This window comes from Pseudoliparis swirei, chromosome 7 (assembly GCF_029220125.1).
Source record: "Pseudoliparis swirei isolate HS2019 ecotype Mariana Trench chromosome 7, NWPU_hadal_v1, whole genome shotgun sequence".
In the NCBI taxonomy this organism is placed as follows: Eukaryota; Metazoa; Chordata; class Actinopteri; order Perciformes; family Liparidae; genus Pseudoliparis; species Pseudoliparis swirei.
The window spans coordinates 20,098,172-20,112,738 of NC_079394.1; the positions used below are offsets into that span (position 1 = coordinate 20,098,172).

A 14,567-nucleotide genomic window follows, 5' to 3' on the forward strand; every position below is an offset into this window, starting at 1 on the left:
TTAATGTATATAAAAGGAAAATAACAGAGGATTGAGGCTGAATACTAGACGGTCCATCAAATAAAATGCAAAGCATCCAGACATGCAGAGTCCCCCTAAATGGATTACATCCGTTGATGGCAGGTAACAACATGTGTGAGCTACTGACACAACAGAGCAAGCAAAGAGGGCAAATTATTCCCTTTCATATTCATGTTATGCTAATGTGTACCCGCTCTCTCTCTCTCTCTCTCTTACACTACTTTTAGTCTCTCCATCACCACTCTAGTTAATGCCTCTGTCCACTAATTATTATCTTATCATTTCATGTCTCATGTCTCAGTTGTCCAGGGAGGAAGAAACGGAGAGATGAAAAGTGACTAGAGAGAGAGAAAGTCATACATATGCTTCTGTGGACTGTAATTCACAGAGAGGTCCTTACAGCTAGCTTTGATCTTAGTTCAGATGTTCTAATAGTGGGGTATTAGGGAAGGTCTGCTCAGCCTTTTATTTGTATTTGTGTGTATTTGTATGTGTGTGTCTGTATAATACTGCTGTATTGGGTAAGGCTCAGTCCCCCATGTAGTTTACGAGGAAACAGCAGCCAGACATTGCTAATGGATGTTCTCTCAGCTCAACTTCCAAAAGCAGGAAGCGTATTACCAACACCCCTCTTTGGTAAATGTCTCATACACTTTCAAAACAGAGAAGTCTTAGTAGGAAAATGACCACTTTCATTCCAAAACAAAACACACACACTACAGTCAGCATCACCCGACATGAACTTCCAAACAACTTGTGCAATTGAAGTGTCCTTGCACGACTTTGAACCACTTGAAAAAAAGGCTGTTAAGGCCTCAGACGTTTTCCGAACGAGTGTTATGATCATTCGGTGTTGATGTGAACTCTAATTACGACTGGATTATAAAATCAGAGGTCGATTGTGGCTGAGAATCTGCCCCGGAGTCAAGCTCTGTGCAAATTGCAATCACCCCAAAAATAAAACATGTGAATCACATTGAGAGCAATTGGATGTCTTTCAAAAAATCTCAATAAATATTTAAATATAAATCGTACCACGAGTTTAAAAGCGAGATTAGTATTCTGTTCTATTTACATTCGGGTGTAAAGGAGTGCCACGGCTAAAACGATTACACGACTGCAATATGTTTTCCTGGCTTTTACAGTTAAACCGTGTGCAGCTATTGCAACGTGTCAGTGCTTTACTAAGTGACCATTCCAGCTAATAACGTCTATAATGGTGTGGATGCCATTTTACTGGTTTCCCTGCTATCACACTGAGCCGTCCTCATAGCCTGAAGTGAAACCTCACCCTAAGGTAGACTCGAACATTTGAACCGCAGAGTGATACTCTGAAACAGGAGGATTAATGTGTGTGTGTGTGTGTGTGTGTGTGTGTTTGTGCAGATGAAGAATATGATAGCAAACACTCAAATATGCTTCCCCGTTTCATCCTCCAAATGAAGAATCTGATTAAATTTGAAAAACAAAGGGACTAAGGAGACCTTTTAAAGGCGGAAGGGCCTCCGCTTTGAGATGATTTCATGGAGCTGGAGAATTTGTGAGTGGGGCACGGCACTATTTTGGTTTCTAAAATCCAATTGCCGCGTATTATTTGCTATCCCCTCACCCTTATTGGTTTAAAATAATTTAAACCAATAATAACTTGATCAAAGAAGGGTCTGAGAGGAAAAACATTGAATTGTGGCCTCGAGTTGTGTTATTCTTGCAACACACTGTGTTAATCCAGGGTTTTTCCTGCATAGAGAAAATGTGGGCGCGCGCCTACGCCGTTTTCCTGAACGCCTTTGACAAATCCCGAGCGCCTAAGGCAAAAAAAAGTCTGCGATGGAAAAAAAACCAAAAACTGTGTTCATCACGTGCACGTCAGCGAATATGTTCTCAATAGTATGTTTCAAGGAGGCTCCAGCCGAACCCTCGTTCTGTTTTGATCAATAGTAATCGAGTTGATAAGCATGTCTTCTTGTCTGATCAATACGCAACTGTAAGGTGCGCGAATGGACAGAGCGGCCAGCTGCTGGTCGCTCGCTCAACAGCCCGACGTGCACAAATACACCTGTACAAATGCAAATAAAATTTCCACTCAAAATGCTGACAAAAGTTTGATTAACGATTTCCAACGCAGCCTCCAATGGTATTATTAACATGGAATGATAATATATAGTATGTAAAGAGGTAAACCTTGATAATCTTTGAACCATACATGGGGCTTGGACTATTGTCAATCTATTAGCCTATCTATTTTAATCTAAAGTGGAAGCAAAATGATTTCCTCAAGCATAGCCTCCATTATTTATGGAAAAAAAAAAAAAAAACATAGATGTCTGCTAATTACGGTGACATGGCAACACAGACCGTGTTTTTTTTTGGGAGCACCGAAGACCCATTTTGACCCAGGAAAAACCCTGTAATCTGAGTATTAACCCGTGGTAAGGCTTGTGTCTGTGTGTGCATGTCTCACCTCCTGCAGTGTCCGTCTCAGTCTTAAGAGCAGGGTCTTGACAGCGGTGCAGTCCTGCTGCATCAGCCGGAGCGGAAGGGTCTCCAGCCCCGGCGGCAAGGGCTCGTCCTCCCTCCCCAAAGCCAGCCCTGAGCTCCAGTCGGCAGGCAGCAGGCTGGTGGGCCGGCTGGGCTCCCTGGAGGAAAGGGAGGGTGAAGGGAGGGAAAATAAAGAGATGAAACGTAAGCGTGAGTCTGTGTGGAAAACATGAGCATTGACCCGTCTTCCCTGCTCCCCACTGCTCTCCACCGGCATCGAGTGGAATCTCAGACGTGCCTTTGATGGTTCCGGACGATGTGGGTATGTCCCAACAGATCCCAGAATCCTATGTGATCACGAAAATGCACAAACACTCTCTACAGCAGTGGTCGCCAACCCGTCGAACGCGATCGACCGGTCGATCTCGGAGACGTTCCTTGTCGCTCTCCAAAATAAAATGAAAATAAAATCAGAAACACATTGTTCCTCATTCTCGAAAATGTTCTGAAGTGTCTTCTGAAACGTTTTCTTCCTGACTGGAAGATCGACGTCAGAAAAAATCTCCGTCTGATTTTCATGAACGCCTGAAAACGGGTTCTCTGACAGCCGTGTTCTCAGCTGTGCTCCCCGAATGAAGGGAACGTATAGTACAAGTGGGGTGCAGGAGAAATTCAGAAAGACCTTTGTTGATAACTTCACATATTACACACGGTCAAAGTACAAAGACATAAAACTAAGTCATGAATAAATAAATGTTGAAATGTCTGTACCTTCGTGTAAATGTTTACATTACGGCATTAACAAGTTACGCCTGCGCGACAGCCGAGATTCTTAGCGACTTCCAGGTCTTACCTCCGTGAGTTCGGTTTTTCTGCTGTTGCCCTTCAAAACAAAAGCTCAACATTGAGCTTTTTTCTTGTCTGGTGGAGCAATCTGGTTTACTTAAAAGTGATTGCAATTGTATTTATTCTATTATTTGAAAAAACACAGATGCAGGAGTCACAAATGGTGATTCTCATATTTATAATTATTATAATTATTTAAATCTGAGGATGTCTGTAGAGTTGATGTGAATGTAATCACCAACGGCCTGAGTTCAGAACGAATCCCAGAGGAGAAAACTTTCATGCCAAATTTGCCCGTCACGTAGGCGGAGGTCAGGGATCTTGTAACAAAAGGTCAAATGGAGATCAACCCCTGCAACACTTCAGCAGAATGTTCACACAGGCCTCGCCCAGGTCTCCATTTTAATGAGCACTGATTTCTATAATACGTCTGTTTTACTGACGGTGATTGAAAATGGAACATCAGGCGACAACTACTTACGAACTCCCACACAAGCAAAACAAAAGCAGATGCAAACGCCGGCATCTGAAGACGCACATTCACACTAATGCATTCGGAGATCAAAGACGCCAAAGCACAAAAGTCCATCTCGTAGTCCTGCGTCTCGCCGCCATTATCAACTCACAAAGATACTTCATTGTCAAGAGCTCTGATTCATCGTGGTCACCGCAGCTGTGTGATCTCGTCTGCGCGTCCTTGATTTTAACAAGGATCCCTAATGTAATGTTTTGTATTATTTTGGGTCCACACAGTGATTCTTGTGTGTGTGTGTGTGTGTGTTTGTGTGTGTGTGTGTGCGTGTGTGTTTCTAATCAACAAAGCTTTTGACGCAGCAGACCTCCCGGCCGTTTGACGGATACAAGAGGCGGAGTCTCTCCAAAAAGGGACACGCTCATAAGTTACTGTTTAACGCCTGATCATCACACGTGTGTGTGTGGAGAGTTTGAACTCGCACACACACACACACACAACAGGGGGAGATCAAAAAAGGCTCTGTTTTTAATTAACCGTCCCATTTGAGAGCACAGTCCATTAAGCACTGAACAGGCCTCGGCGGTGTGTGTTTGGTTCTTCTCACCTTCAGCGTCTGTTCAGCAGAGGTCAGGCATCGGGAGGAACTTCCAAACAGGCGAAGTTGCTCAATGTCACAACATTGCTCATCTTTCTTTGGCCTCCAGCCAACACTAAAACTCAACGGCAGCCCCCACAACTAAAAAACACTGACCTTATCAATAAAAACGGGATCTGTATAGTCATCCATTGCTTGGGGCCCACTTTACTTGTTCTGTCACTTTGAGAGTGGACGTTTAACCCGAAGCATCATTTTTAACTGCTTTCAATTTAAGACAAAAGATTGTATTCCACCAGACATGAAAACTGACTCAAAGTACGGCGAGAGCTCTCCTTTTGTTTTTCGTAGTTTCAACTGTTCCAAAAATAATTATGTGACTCACGTTTTAATTCGGTCTGTTTAATTCTGGCCTCTCAAACATGTGAAATGGAGCCGCTTGCTGTGGTGGAGAATGTATCATCAGTCTTTCTTCTTCATGTCACTGTGCTCCTGAACTCTGAGAGCAGAGGTCAGCTCATCTTGCGGGGGACAATAACAGATCTTATTATTGTAGTGGCGGTGCTTTGATGTCTTTCTCTCTACCCCTAGCACCTCGTACCACAACATCATCTGGGAGAGCAGACAGAACCTGTTCCCGTGGACGCCAGGAGGAGGAGGAGGAAGGAGCAAGAGAGGGAGGAGGGATGAGGGGCAAACACTTCATCAATAATTATGACTGTATTAGACAATGTCGCACTATCTCTTCTGAGTCAGATGTCCTAACCGTTTGTGGGGTGGACCTCTGGTCATTCAATTGAATTATTCCAAGTTTCTGTTTAATAAATACATAAAGACATTTAAGTGCTTCGACATTGAACTTGTTTTCTCTAAGGGACATTGGAAAGGTTCATTTCCATTACACGTGCTTTATGGACTTTCCAGTCTGTTTGGCTGCTGTTGGTGTATAATGTTCATATTTACAACAGGATTTGCACCTTTAGGGAATAGTAAAAGCTATTTTAATTTTCTACATTACCATCTGAGCGTTAACATGTCCTCTGTGTTTACAGTTTATGGATACATCTAGCACTCTTTTAAAGCAGTAAACAAGTTACTTGACATGAACAGATGTCTGGTCCGCTGAGGATTAAAGTGAGTCAAATGTGCCAATGAGCACATTATCTGACTTTAAAAGGATCGATTGGGTGATTTGAAGTGAGGTTGTGTGAGGTCCTTATCCCTCGTCGGGGTATTAGCTCCAGTCGATGGCGGTCGACACGTCCCCAGTGTGTGTGTGTGTGTGTGAGAGGGGGGGGGGGGGGGTGAACTGTCCCTTCAGTCGCGAAGCGTGCCAATGAGAACGGGACTTTCTATACCTTCCCACAAATAAATAAAAAATGACTAACACAATATCCGGACGGTCCTGCTTTAGGTAGAATCACATGTTACTGAGTGTGGTTGTTCTAGTTCACACGCTGTTGGACGTCACGAAGGTGGTCAACTTTATGAACAAAAATCATTTAACAAGTGCGTGGAAACTAAATGCAACCAGTCCAACGAGATGCAACACTGAAGGAAATCCAGCTGTAACATTTTCCAAAAGTTTCACGTACCAAATCCATCCTCCTGTCCTCTTGGAGGAACCTTTCATTAAGCCGGTCATGAAGCTGATGTGCAGCCTTAATTAACCTGCTAAGATCCTCGTAGCCTTTCCAATTCCACCTCAAGTCCTGTAGATGCTGAAAAGTGAAACTTTAAAAAAAGCTGTCTTCGCCCTGTATCCAATTAAAGTTCAGCTTTCTATCAATAACAATGCGGAGATGACCTTTACTTAGGCCAAAAAGAATTAGAACATTTCGAAAGTGTGGATGTAACAAAAGCCTGTTGAGTGTCTTCAAGGTCATTGAGTACAATTATAAACAACAAATATACTACAATACCAAAAGGGAAAAGGCAAGAATATCTTGTGGAATTAACTAAATCTGTAGAATGCTATAAATGCAACATAAAAGTAATGTGTGCTAACATGGTTGTGAACCGTTTCATCATTTCAGGAAAGCTGCCGTCAAGAAACTGAAAAAAAATAACCATCAGGTGACTCAAATGTGTGAATAAAATCTAAGTTCTACATTTCTCTGCAAAGGCGTGATATTTTAACAAGGAAAGGGAAGACAGGTGTGGGGCTCCTCACATTCTTTACGCCATTATCACAAGGTGAGCAGAGAAATAACAATCGTCTGTCTTAAAAACAACAAAGACAACCAGCGAGTTCAGTTCACAGGCTGCGTATCAAGGAAAGGAGAAAAGGGGAGGGACGGCGGTAAAGAGAGGCGGGCGGAGACGAGGAGCTCTTCATCATCAAGAGGCCGTGTTTACCTGGACTGATGGCTATTTGGAGGGGAGGTGAGAGTAAATTAGATCTTATCCCGGTTCTTCCGGGAAATCAAGTCAACAGTGTTTGAGACATCTATCTCTCCAAGTAAAAAAGAAAAAAAAATGACCAAAAGAAATGACAGAAATACCAACAACATGAGCCGCGTCACTTTTGCCCCGGCGTTGACCCCATTGACCTTTCTTCTTCCCCGACCTGCCACCCCTTCAAACTCTCTCCTTCCGACTGTCTTTCCAATCAACAGTCATCAACTCTCGACCGCTCTGTCCAAGCTCCCCTTTCTTTCCCTTTCTCCCCCTCCCCCCCCCTCTCTCCTCCCCATCACTCTGACAACCACAACACTAAACCGATGCGGTATCATAACTAACGCTCCACCCCTCCAGGGACTATGCTTAGCACCTCAGACAAATGTCGATGGGTCCTGCTGTCTTCTTAAGACAAGTGAGCTCTGTCTGTCAGGAAGTCACTGCCCCCCCCCCCTCTCTTTAAACTGTGTTCATTGTCGCTTTTGTTGCTGCCTGGCATCTCAGGTGAGAGTGAACTTTCTCCATTTATTTCTCTGTCGCTCAAACCTGGGATCTAGGCTGGACGGATCGCGTGTAAATAAATGGCATATGATAAATCGAGCACTCTTCCCTCTGACAGCTCGTGTCAGGAGGCGCGGTGCAGCGCCGCAACAACGTTTTGTTGTTTGGTTTTGTTTTTGCTTCGTCTGTGTGACACTTTGCCCTTGTTCTAACTTTCACCACAGTTTCTGCTTTGGATTGTTCTTTTTACTTCAGTGGTGTGAATCAAATCCACAGTGGGACGAGAACATGAGTGAGAGAAGAAGGGTTCAAACAACGGTCACCTGCCCCTGACACGATGACCGTTGTCGTGTCCTTATGCAAGGCATGTTTCAGAAGACAAGAAGTGGAATATTCCTGGTTGTAACTGTGTTTTACTTCAGGGAATTTTGTTTTTTGTTTTGTTTATGGGAATACTATTAAATATCACCTATAGAACTAGAATGGGCACTCGGTAGAGCGCATACCTTCGCATATCACAAGATTGGGCATTGAATTATGAACATTTTGGCATTAGTTTCATGCCAATTGGATAACAATTGACCGTGCTATGGTAAAAAGAAGATTTTGACCTTTTGATGACCTTGACCTTTGACCCGATTGATCCCAAAATCTAATCAAATGGTCCCCGGATAATAACCAATCATCCCACCAAATTTCATGCGATTCGGTTTAAAAAAATTGTTATGCGAGGAACACGCATACAAATAAATAAATAAATAAATACACGGCGATCAAAACATAACCTTCCGCATTTTCAATGCGAAGGTAATAAGTGGTTATGCTGTCAATTTCGTGATTGATGATTTTATTTTGCTTCTATCTAAAAAAATATATATATATTGATCTCCTATTTATATTATTGTCATCTATCTTCTAATTTGCAATAGATATGGATAGAATGGATCCAGAGGTGTTGGCTAACTACAGACCGATCTCTAACCTCCCCTTCCTCTCCAAGATCCTTGAGAAAGTGGTCGCAAATCAGTTGTGCGACTTTCTACATCATAATAGTTTATTTGAGAAATTTCAATCAGGATTTAGAAAACACCACAGCACCGAGACAGCACTGGTGAAAATTACAAATGACCTCTTAATGGCAGCAGATAAAGGACTCCTCTCTGTCCTGGTCTTGTTAGACCTTAGTGCTGCATTCGACACCATTGACCATGACATCCTGTTACAAAGACTGGAGCAGTCGATTGGCATTTCAGGCACGGCACTAATTTGGTTTAAATCCTACTTATCAGATCGATCTCAGTTTGTATTTGTAAACGATGACGCCTCGATAACCACCAACGTTAATCACGGAGTTCCACAAGGTTCTGTGCTTGGACCAATTTTATTTACCTTATACATGCTTCCTTTGGGCAATATTATCAGGAAACACTCCATAAACTTTCATTGTTATGCAGATGATACTCAACTATATTTATCGATAAAACCAGAGGAGAGCAACCAACTCGGTAAAATTCAAGCATGTCTTAAAGACATAAAAACATGGATGACCTGCAACTTCTTGATGTTAAACTCAGACAAAACCGAAGTAATTTTAATCGGCCCTGAGCACCTCAGAGATCAATTATCTGGTGATGTGGATTCTGTAGACGGCATTGCCCTGGCATCCAACACCACTGTAAAGAATCTTGGCGTTATCTTTGATCGGGACTTGTCCTTTAACTCCCACGTAAAGCAAATCTCAAGGACTGCATTCTTTCATCTACGTAATATTTCTAGAATCAGGCACATCTCGTCTCAAACAGATGCTGAAAATTTGGTTCACGTTCGTTACTTCGAGACTGGATTACTGCAACTCCTTATTATCAGGCTGCTCTAATAAATCTCTTAGGTCCCTCCAGTTGATCCAGAATGCTGCAGCTCGTGTTCTCACTAAAACTAAGAAAAGAGATCACATCACTCCTGCACTAGCTGCTCTGCACTGGCTCCCAGTAAAATCAAGAATCACTTTTAAAATTCTTCTCTTAACCTACAAAGCCTTGATTGGTGATGCACCATCATATCTTAAGGAGCGTGTAGTACCATATTGCCCCACTAGAGAGCTGCGCTCACTAAATGCGGGACTACTTGTAGTTCCTAGAGTCTTAAAAAGTAGAATGGGAGCCAGAGCCTTTAGTTATCAAGCTCCTCTTTTATGGAACCAGCTTCCAATTTCAGTCCGGGAGGCAGACACAGTCACCTCGTTTAAGAGTAGACTTAAGACCTTCCTCTTTGATAGAGCTTATAGTTAGGGCTGAATCAGGTTTGCCCTGGTCCAGCCCCTTGATATGCTGCTATAGGCTTATAGCTGCCGGGGGACGTTTAGGATGCACTGAGTACCTATCTCCTCTTTTTTCTCTCCTTAGGGATGAATTTTCATCTCTCCATCACACGTTACTAACTCTGCTTTCTCCCCGGAGTCCTTTTGACTTCACGTCTCATGGGGTCATCGGACCCTATGAGACGGCATAGATCCTATCTGCCTGATGGATCGTCTGGGTCGTGGAATTCCTGCTCATGACTACGCCACTGTCCTGTTGAGACTCCGCCCACTCCTCCTCCCCACCGCCATCTGCCTGATGGATCGTGGAGGTCTCCATCGTGGAATATGCCTACTATGAACTATTCATACACTCTGTCATATTCATTGAATGTATTTTAACTCTAAATCTGTCCTTCTGTACACATTACATCTATTGCATCTGTCCATCCTGGAGAGGGATCCTCCTCTGTTGCTCTCCTGCAGGTTTCTTCCCTTTTTTTCCCCCTGAAGGGTTATTTGGGAGTTTTTCCTGGTCCGATGTGAGGTTTTAGGGCAGAGATGTCTATGTGTACAGATTGTAAAGCACTCCGAGACAAATTTGTAATTTGTGAAATTGGGCTATACAAATAAACTGAATTGAATTGAATTGAATATTTAATGTATGTTCTGGCAATATTTAGCGTGTTAAGCAGAAGTAGTAAAGTTTAGGAAGACGTCAGATGAGTTTGATGAGTTTCCGGTCACAAATTAAAACCCGCCCACTTCACTAAAAAACAGCCCAAATCTTTACCTTGCCAGAAAACTGCGTAAAACCGTAACATTTTAACATGCGCAGTAAAAAAACACACCAGAAGCTTACAAAGCATCAAACAACCAGAAATAAACTAAAATGTCTCAACACAAAACGAGAGTCAGACAACCAAACCCTCAAACTGCCTCGACAGCGATGACAACGTCAAGGCAAGAAGGTTCAACTTCATCCCAAACAATAACGTTTTAAATATTGTTTTCAGATTATTTTTGACAGTCGCAGTGTTGTGTACCAGCCCAGTTTAATAAAGTAGGTAAAGTAGTAAAGTAAAGTAGGACCAATGTAAACCAGCTCAATCTGCTCATTCTCTACAGGAAGTCTTTCTTTACATGGACATGATCACAAAGGGCCGAACACAATGAAACCGTGATTCAGCAGAACACACTGAGATCGGCACCTGTTGAACTAAATGAAACCGGCTTCAGTGAGGATGGAGCAAACCCGAGCGACTGCTTCAGTGACGGCGAAGCTCCTGGTGTGAGGGCCACGACAAGTCAGTCACACTGAGGCGAGAGAGAATCAACTACCTGGACGCCAGCGGCTTCCCGGTCAGCTACGACGGCGACGGAGAGCGAGTTGTGTCAGATGAGGATTCATACACGGCCCCGCCTCCTCCCACTCCCTCACAGGGCAATATTCTCGTCACTTGTCTCGTTCGTTCTCGTGTCGTCGAACGTGGACCCATCTCGTTTACCACGCCTTGTGGTTGTGACTGTTTTTTTGCCTTGTCCCCATCACCATTCATATCTATGAAACCAGTGTGTTTATGTTTGACTTGTTTACTGGACCACAACATTGTTTACAAGAGCAGCATCCTGTGGAAGTTAGAAATCACAGTATGATGACATTACTATTGGATACGACTGAAAAAACAAAGGAATATTAAGGTACTCAAAAGTGATGAAAAAGTGGTCAATATTTCTCTTCCTGTAACGGTGAGTCATTTAAATGTTAAAGAAACATCAGAAGAAGAAGAAGAAGAAGAATATGATGATGATGATGATTATGGTTATCTTCTTGCAGACAACCTGTTTCTGCCCAGCATGTATATTGTGATACAAGCTGCCAAGAGAGTCGCCATGACTCCCCAACAGTGGAGAGAGAGAGAGAGAGAGAGAGAGAGAGAGAGAGAGAGAGAGAGAGAGAGAGAGAGAGAGAGAGAGAGAGAGAGAGAAGCTGCATCCGGTCTGCTCATGTGTGCAGCCTGGTGGTCGTCTGTGTGTACTGCAGCTGCTCCTGAATACAGGACGCCGACGCGGCGTTACTGTCATGTTAGTTGAAACCCTTCTCATCTGTCAGGTGAGGAATAGTACAGAGTAACAGGGGAGGGTTTGAAATGTTCCCTATTTTTGTCATAAAAATGGTTTACCAAATTGGGCAAAATGTCCACGCAGAAAGAGGATTTAGTCTTGACACTTGCTGTCACCTGCAATATAAATCCGCTGCTCCGAACTTGCACCAAACTGTGACTCCTCAACCGGGAATGAACCGAACCCGTGTGGCTGTTGTGTCCCGCCACAGCCCGAGCAGTTACAGAGCGGATGAAGTCCTTTTACAGCTCGGCACACGTCTCATTTGCAGGTAATTAACCCCTACAGATGTGGAAGAGCACCCATCCACACACACACACACACACACACACACACAAAACACCAGGAAGTGCACGGCACAGTGGAAGACAAGTCTGTTCAGGGATGATAGATGTTATACAGGCGGGGAGGCCGTTCCTCTACTCAGGGTCATCTGTCTTTTCCCTGTCATGAGCCAATAGCCCGACACGCTCACTCTATTTCTCTTTTTTTACAACTCCCTCTCTCTCACATACACACAAACACACAAACTGCACCTATGAACAGGTTATATGTGTGTGAGTGCTGGTACCAGGACTTTGGGATAGTAGTCAATTAGAAGATAACACAAGTGGACAAAGTCCTAATTTGAATTCATATAGATGTCAGATTACAGCGGCCGGTGGAGGAAACTGGTGCCGCATGGCCCGTCACTGTGACGCCACAGTAATTACAACTAAATACATGGATTAGAGTGCAATTAAATGTTTTCACAGCGATGTTTCTCTTTTAAGTCGTTAAATCAGTCGTTAAACGAAGGAAAAAAAAAAAAAATCGAGAAGGATTGTGAAAAATGTCTAGTTCTTTACCTCGTTGGACTCTTTTCTTTTGCTTTGTGCGACCTCACAGTGCGTTTTATCTTCTGGTCTCTTCCCCAGTCTATCTGCTCTCTTTTCAATCTGTAATTCTTCTTTTATTTCTCCTCCTCTCCTTCAATCCCTCCTCTCCATCCTTCTGACTCACCCTTTCTCCCCTGAAGACACATTTCTCAAAGGCAGCGTTAGCAGTGATCCATTACACCAACCTGAAAAAGCCAATTATCTGCCTTTTTATGACTTTCATTATTTTACCCCTCCCACAGTATTTTATTACTGGGCTGCTGGCTTCCAGCAGTGACACATACCTGTGCATCCACACAAGCAAAAACACACACACACACACACACACACACACACACACACACACACACACACACACACACACACACACACACACACACACACACACACACACACACACACACACACAGAGACAACAGTGAAGAGAGACACATATTTCTATACTCTTAAGATGTCTATATTTACATAATGTTCAGTTAGTGTATGAAGTGACAAATAATGAGTGCTATTCCAATAAATAACGGTTGATTGAAGAGCAGTATCTTCTGCAGCAGTGAAGAGGGGTGGGCTGCAACATTGTCAATCAGCAATATGAAAGCTGCATTGTCTCGCGAATAATAGCGCTAAATGACAATTTAACGCTGAGACTCCGATGGGTCTCCTGCGCCCACTTTTACCACATCGCATTTTATACGGACAAAAATAAACACATTTACGGGGACAATCTGGTACGTGTGCACGTGTAATGCGGACGTCCGTGAGTCATGCGTGCACCCGGGTGCATTGCACACAAGTATAATAAGCAACAGTTTTACCGCAGCTATAGGAGAACGACGTGTCACTCCTTCCCTCCTGACAGACGCAGCTCATCTGCATTCAGCATCTGCATTCAGCACCTGAGGCTCCGGATGTTTAATGCCACCATTAAACTCATCTCCGTACATAAAGTGCACCTGTGAATAAAGAGTGAGCACAAGCCACGCTGCGGGCTGTGAATCGAACGGTGAATTTGAGTCCTCCGACGGAGAATGGAGGGGAGAGTATAAAACTAATTTAATATGGCAGGGGGTAACTTTTTGATTACACTCATTGTCCTTTTCTGCTTTACCTTGCCCTTTGAATCTGCACTCGTTTTACAAAAGAATTATGTGCTGTCTGCCTCATTTTTCTTTAACTTTGCCTCTATTCTTCTCTCTCTCGCTTGTTATCTGACCTTCTGACCCTGTCCTTACGCGTCCACGAATGTAATATTGTTAATCCCCTGCAAAAAGAGCGACTGCTAGCGGTTTGTTGAGAGCGACCTTGAGGAGTTATCAGAACACGCTAATTACTATAAAAACTTACAGTTTCCTCTTTTAGAGAATATGGCCGAAGACATTGCCCAACATTGTTCCTGCATCCAAGCCGTAAAGCGGCATTCCACTGAAATAGAACAAGCTCACTTTCTAAGCACAAAAACACTTTCATTTACCCTTTAATGTTAATTCAAAAGTATTCCTACGCGTTTGCCATCTCAATAATGATAATTGATTTTAAAAAAGCATGAATGCCAAAGGTGACAATAGATCAGAAAAGCAACCTCTGGTTGACTGAGGCTGCATTTTGTTGTTTTTTCTATCTCAAATCAACAACTCTGTATTAAAAAATGCTAATACGCCACCCAAAGGGAATTATTACTTTGACTTCACATTAACGGTTCATGTATTCTCTTCATCACTTAAGGACATGATAATGTTACGCTGTTAATTCGAAACACTGTGATAATAAAAGGACCTGAATTTCAATAATCTTATAATGTGTTTGAGTGTGTTCACCCAAAAAACCCCGGCCTCATTATACTTGGCTTGACCCTGCGGCTACAAGCGGCTCAAAGGTCACCAGTAAGACCAACATACTGCAGTTAGCTTTAATGGTGCATGTATGTTTCCAGTTGCTTTGCTGTGGATCCACTAG

At 43.1% G+C, this 14,567-nt stretch overlaps 1 protein-coding gene across 1 annotated transcript in view; it reads right to left on the bottom strand.

The window, feature by feature from the left end:
* Window positions 1–14,567, bottom strand: part of ccser1 (coiled-coil serine-rich protein 1) — a 132,090-nt gene that overhangs the window by 78,778 nt on the left and 38,745 nt on the right. The window contains exon 7 of the mRNA XM_056418259.1: window positions 2,483–2,657. Coding sequence (XP_056274234.1) covers window positions 2,483–2,657 — 175 coding nt within the window. The remainder of the gene's footprint in view (window positions 1–2,482; window positions 2,658–14,567) is intronic.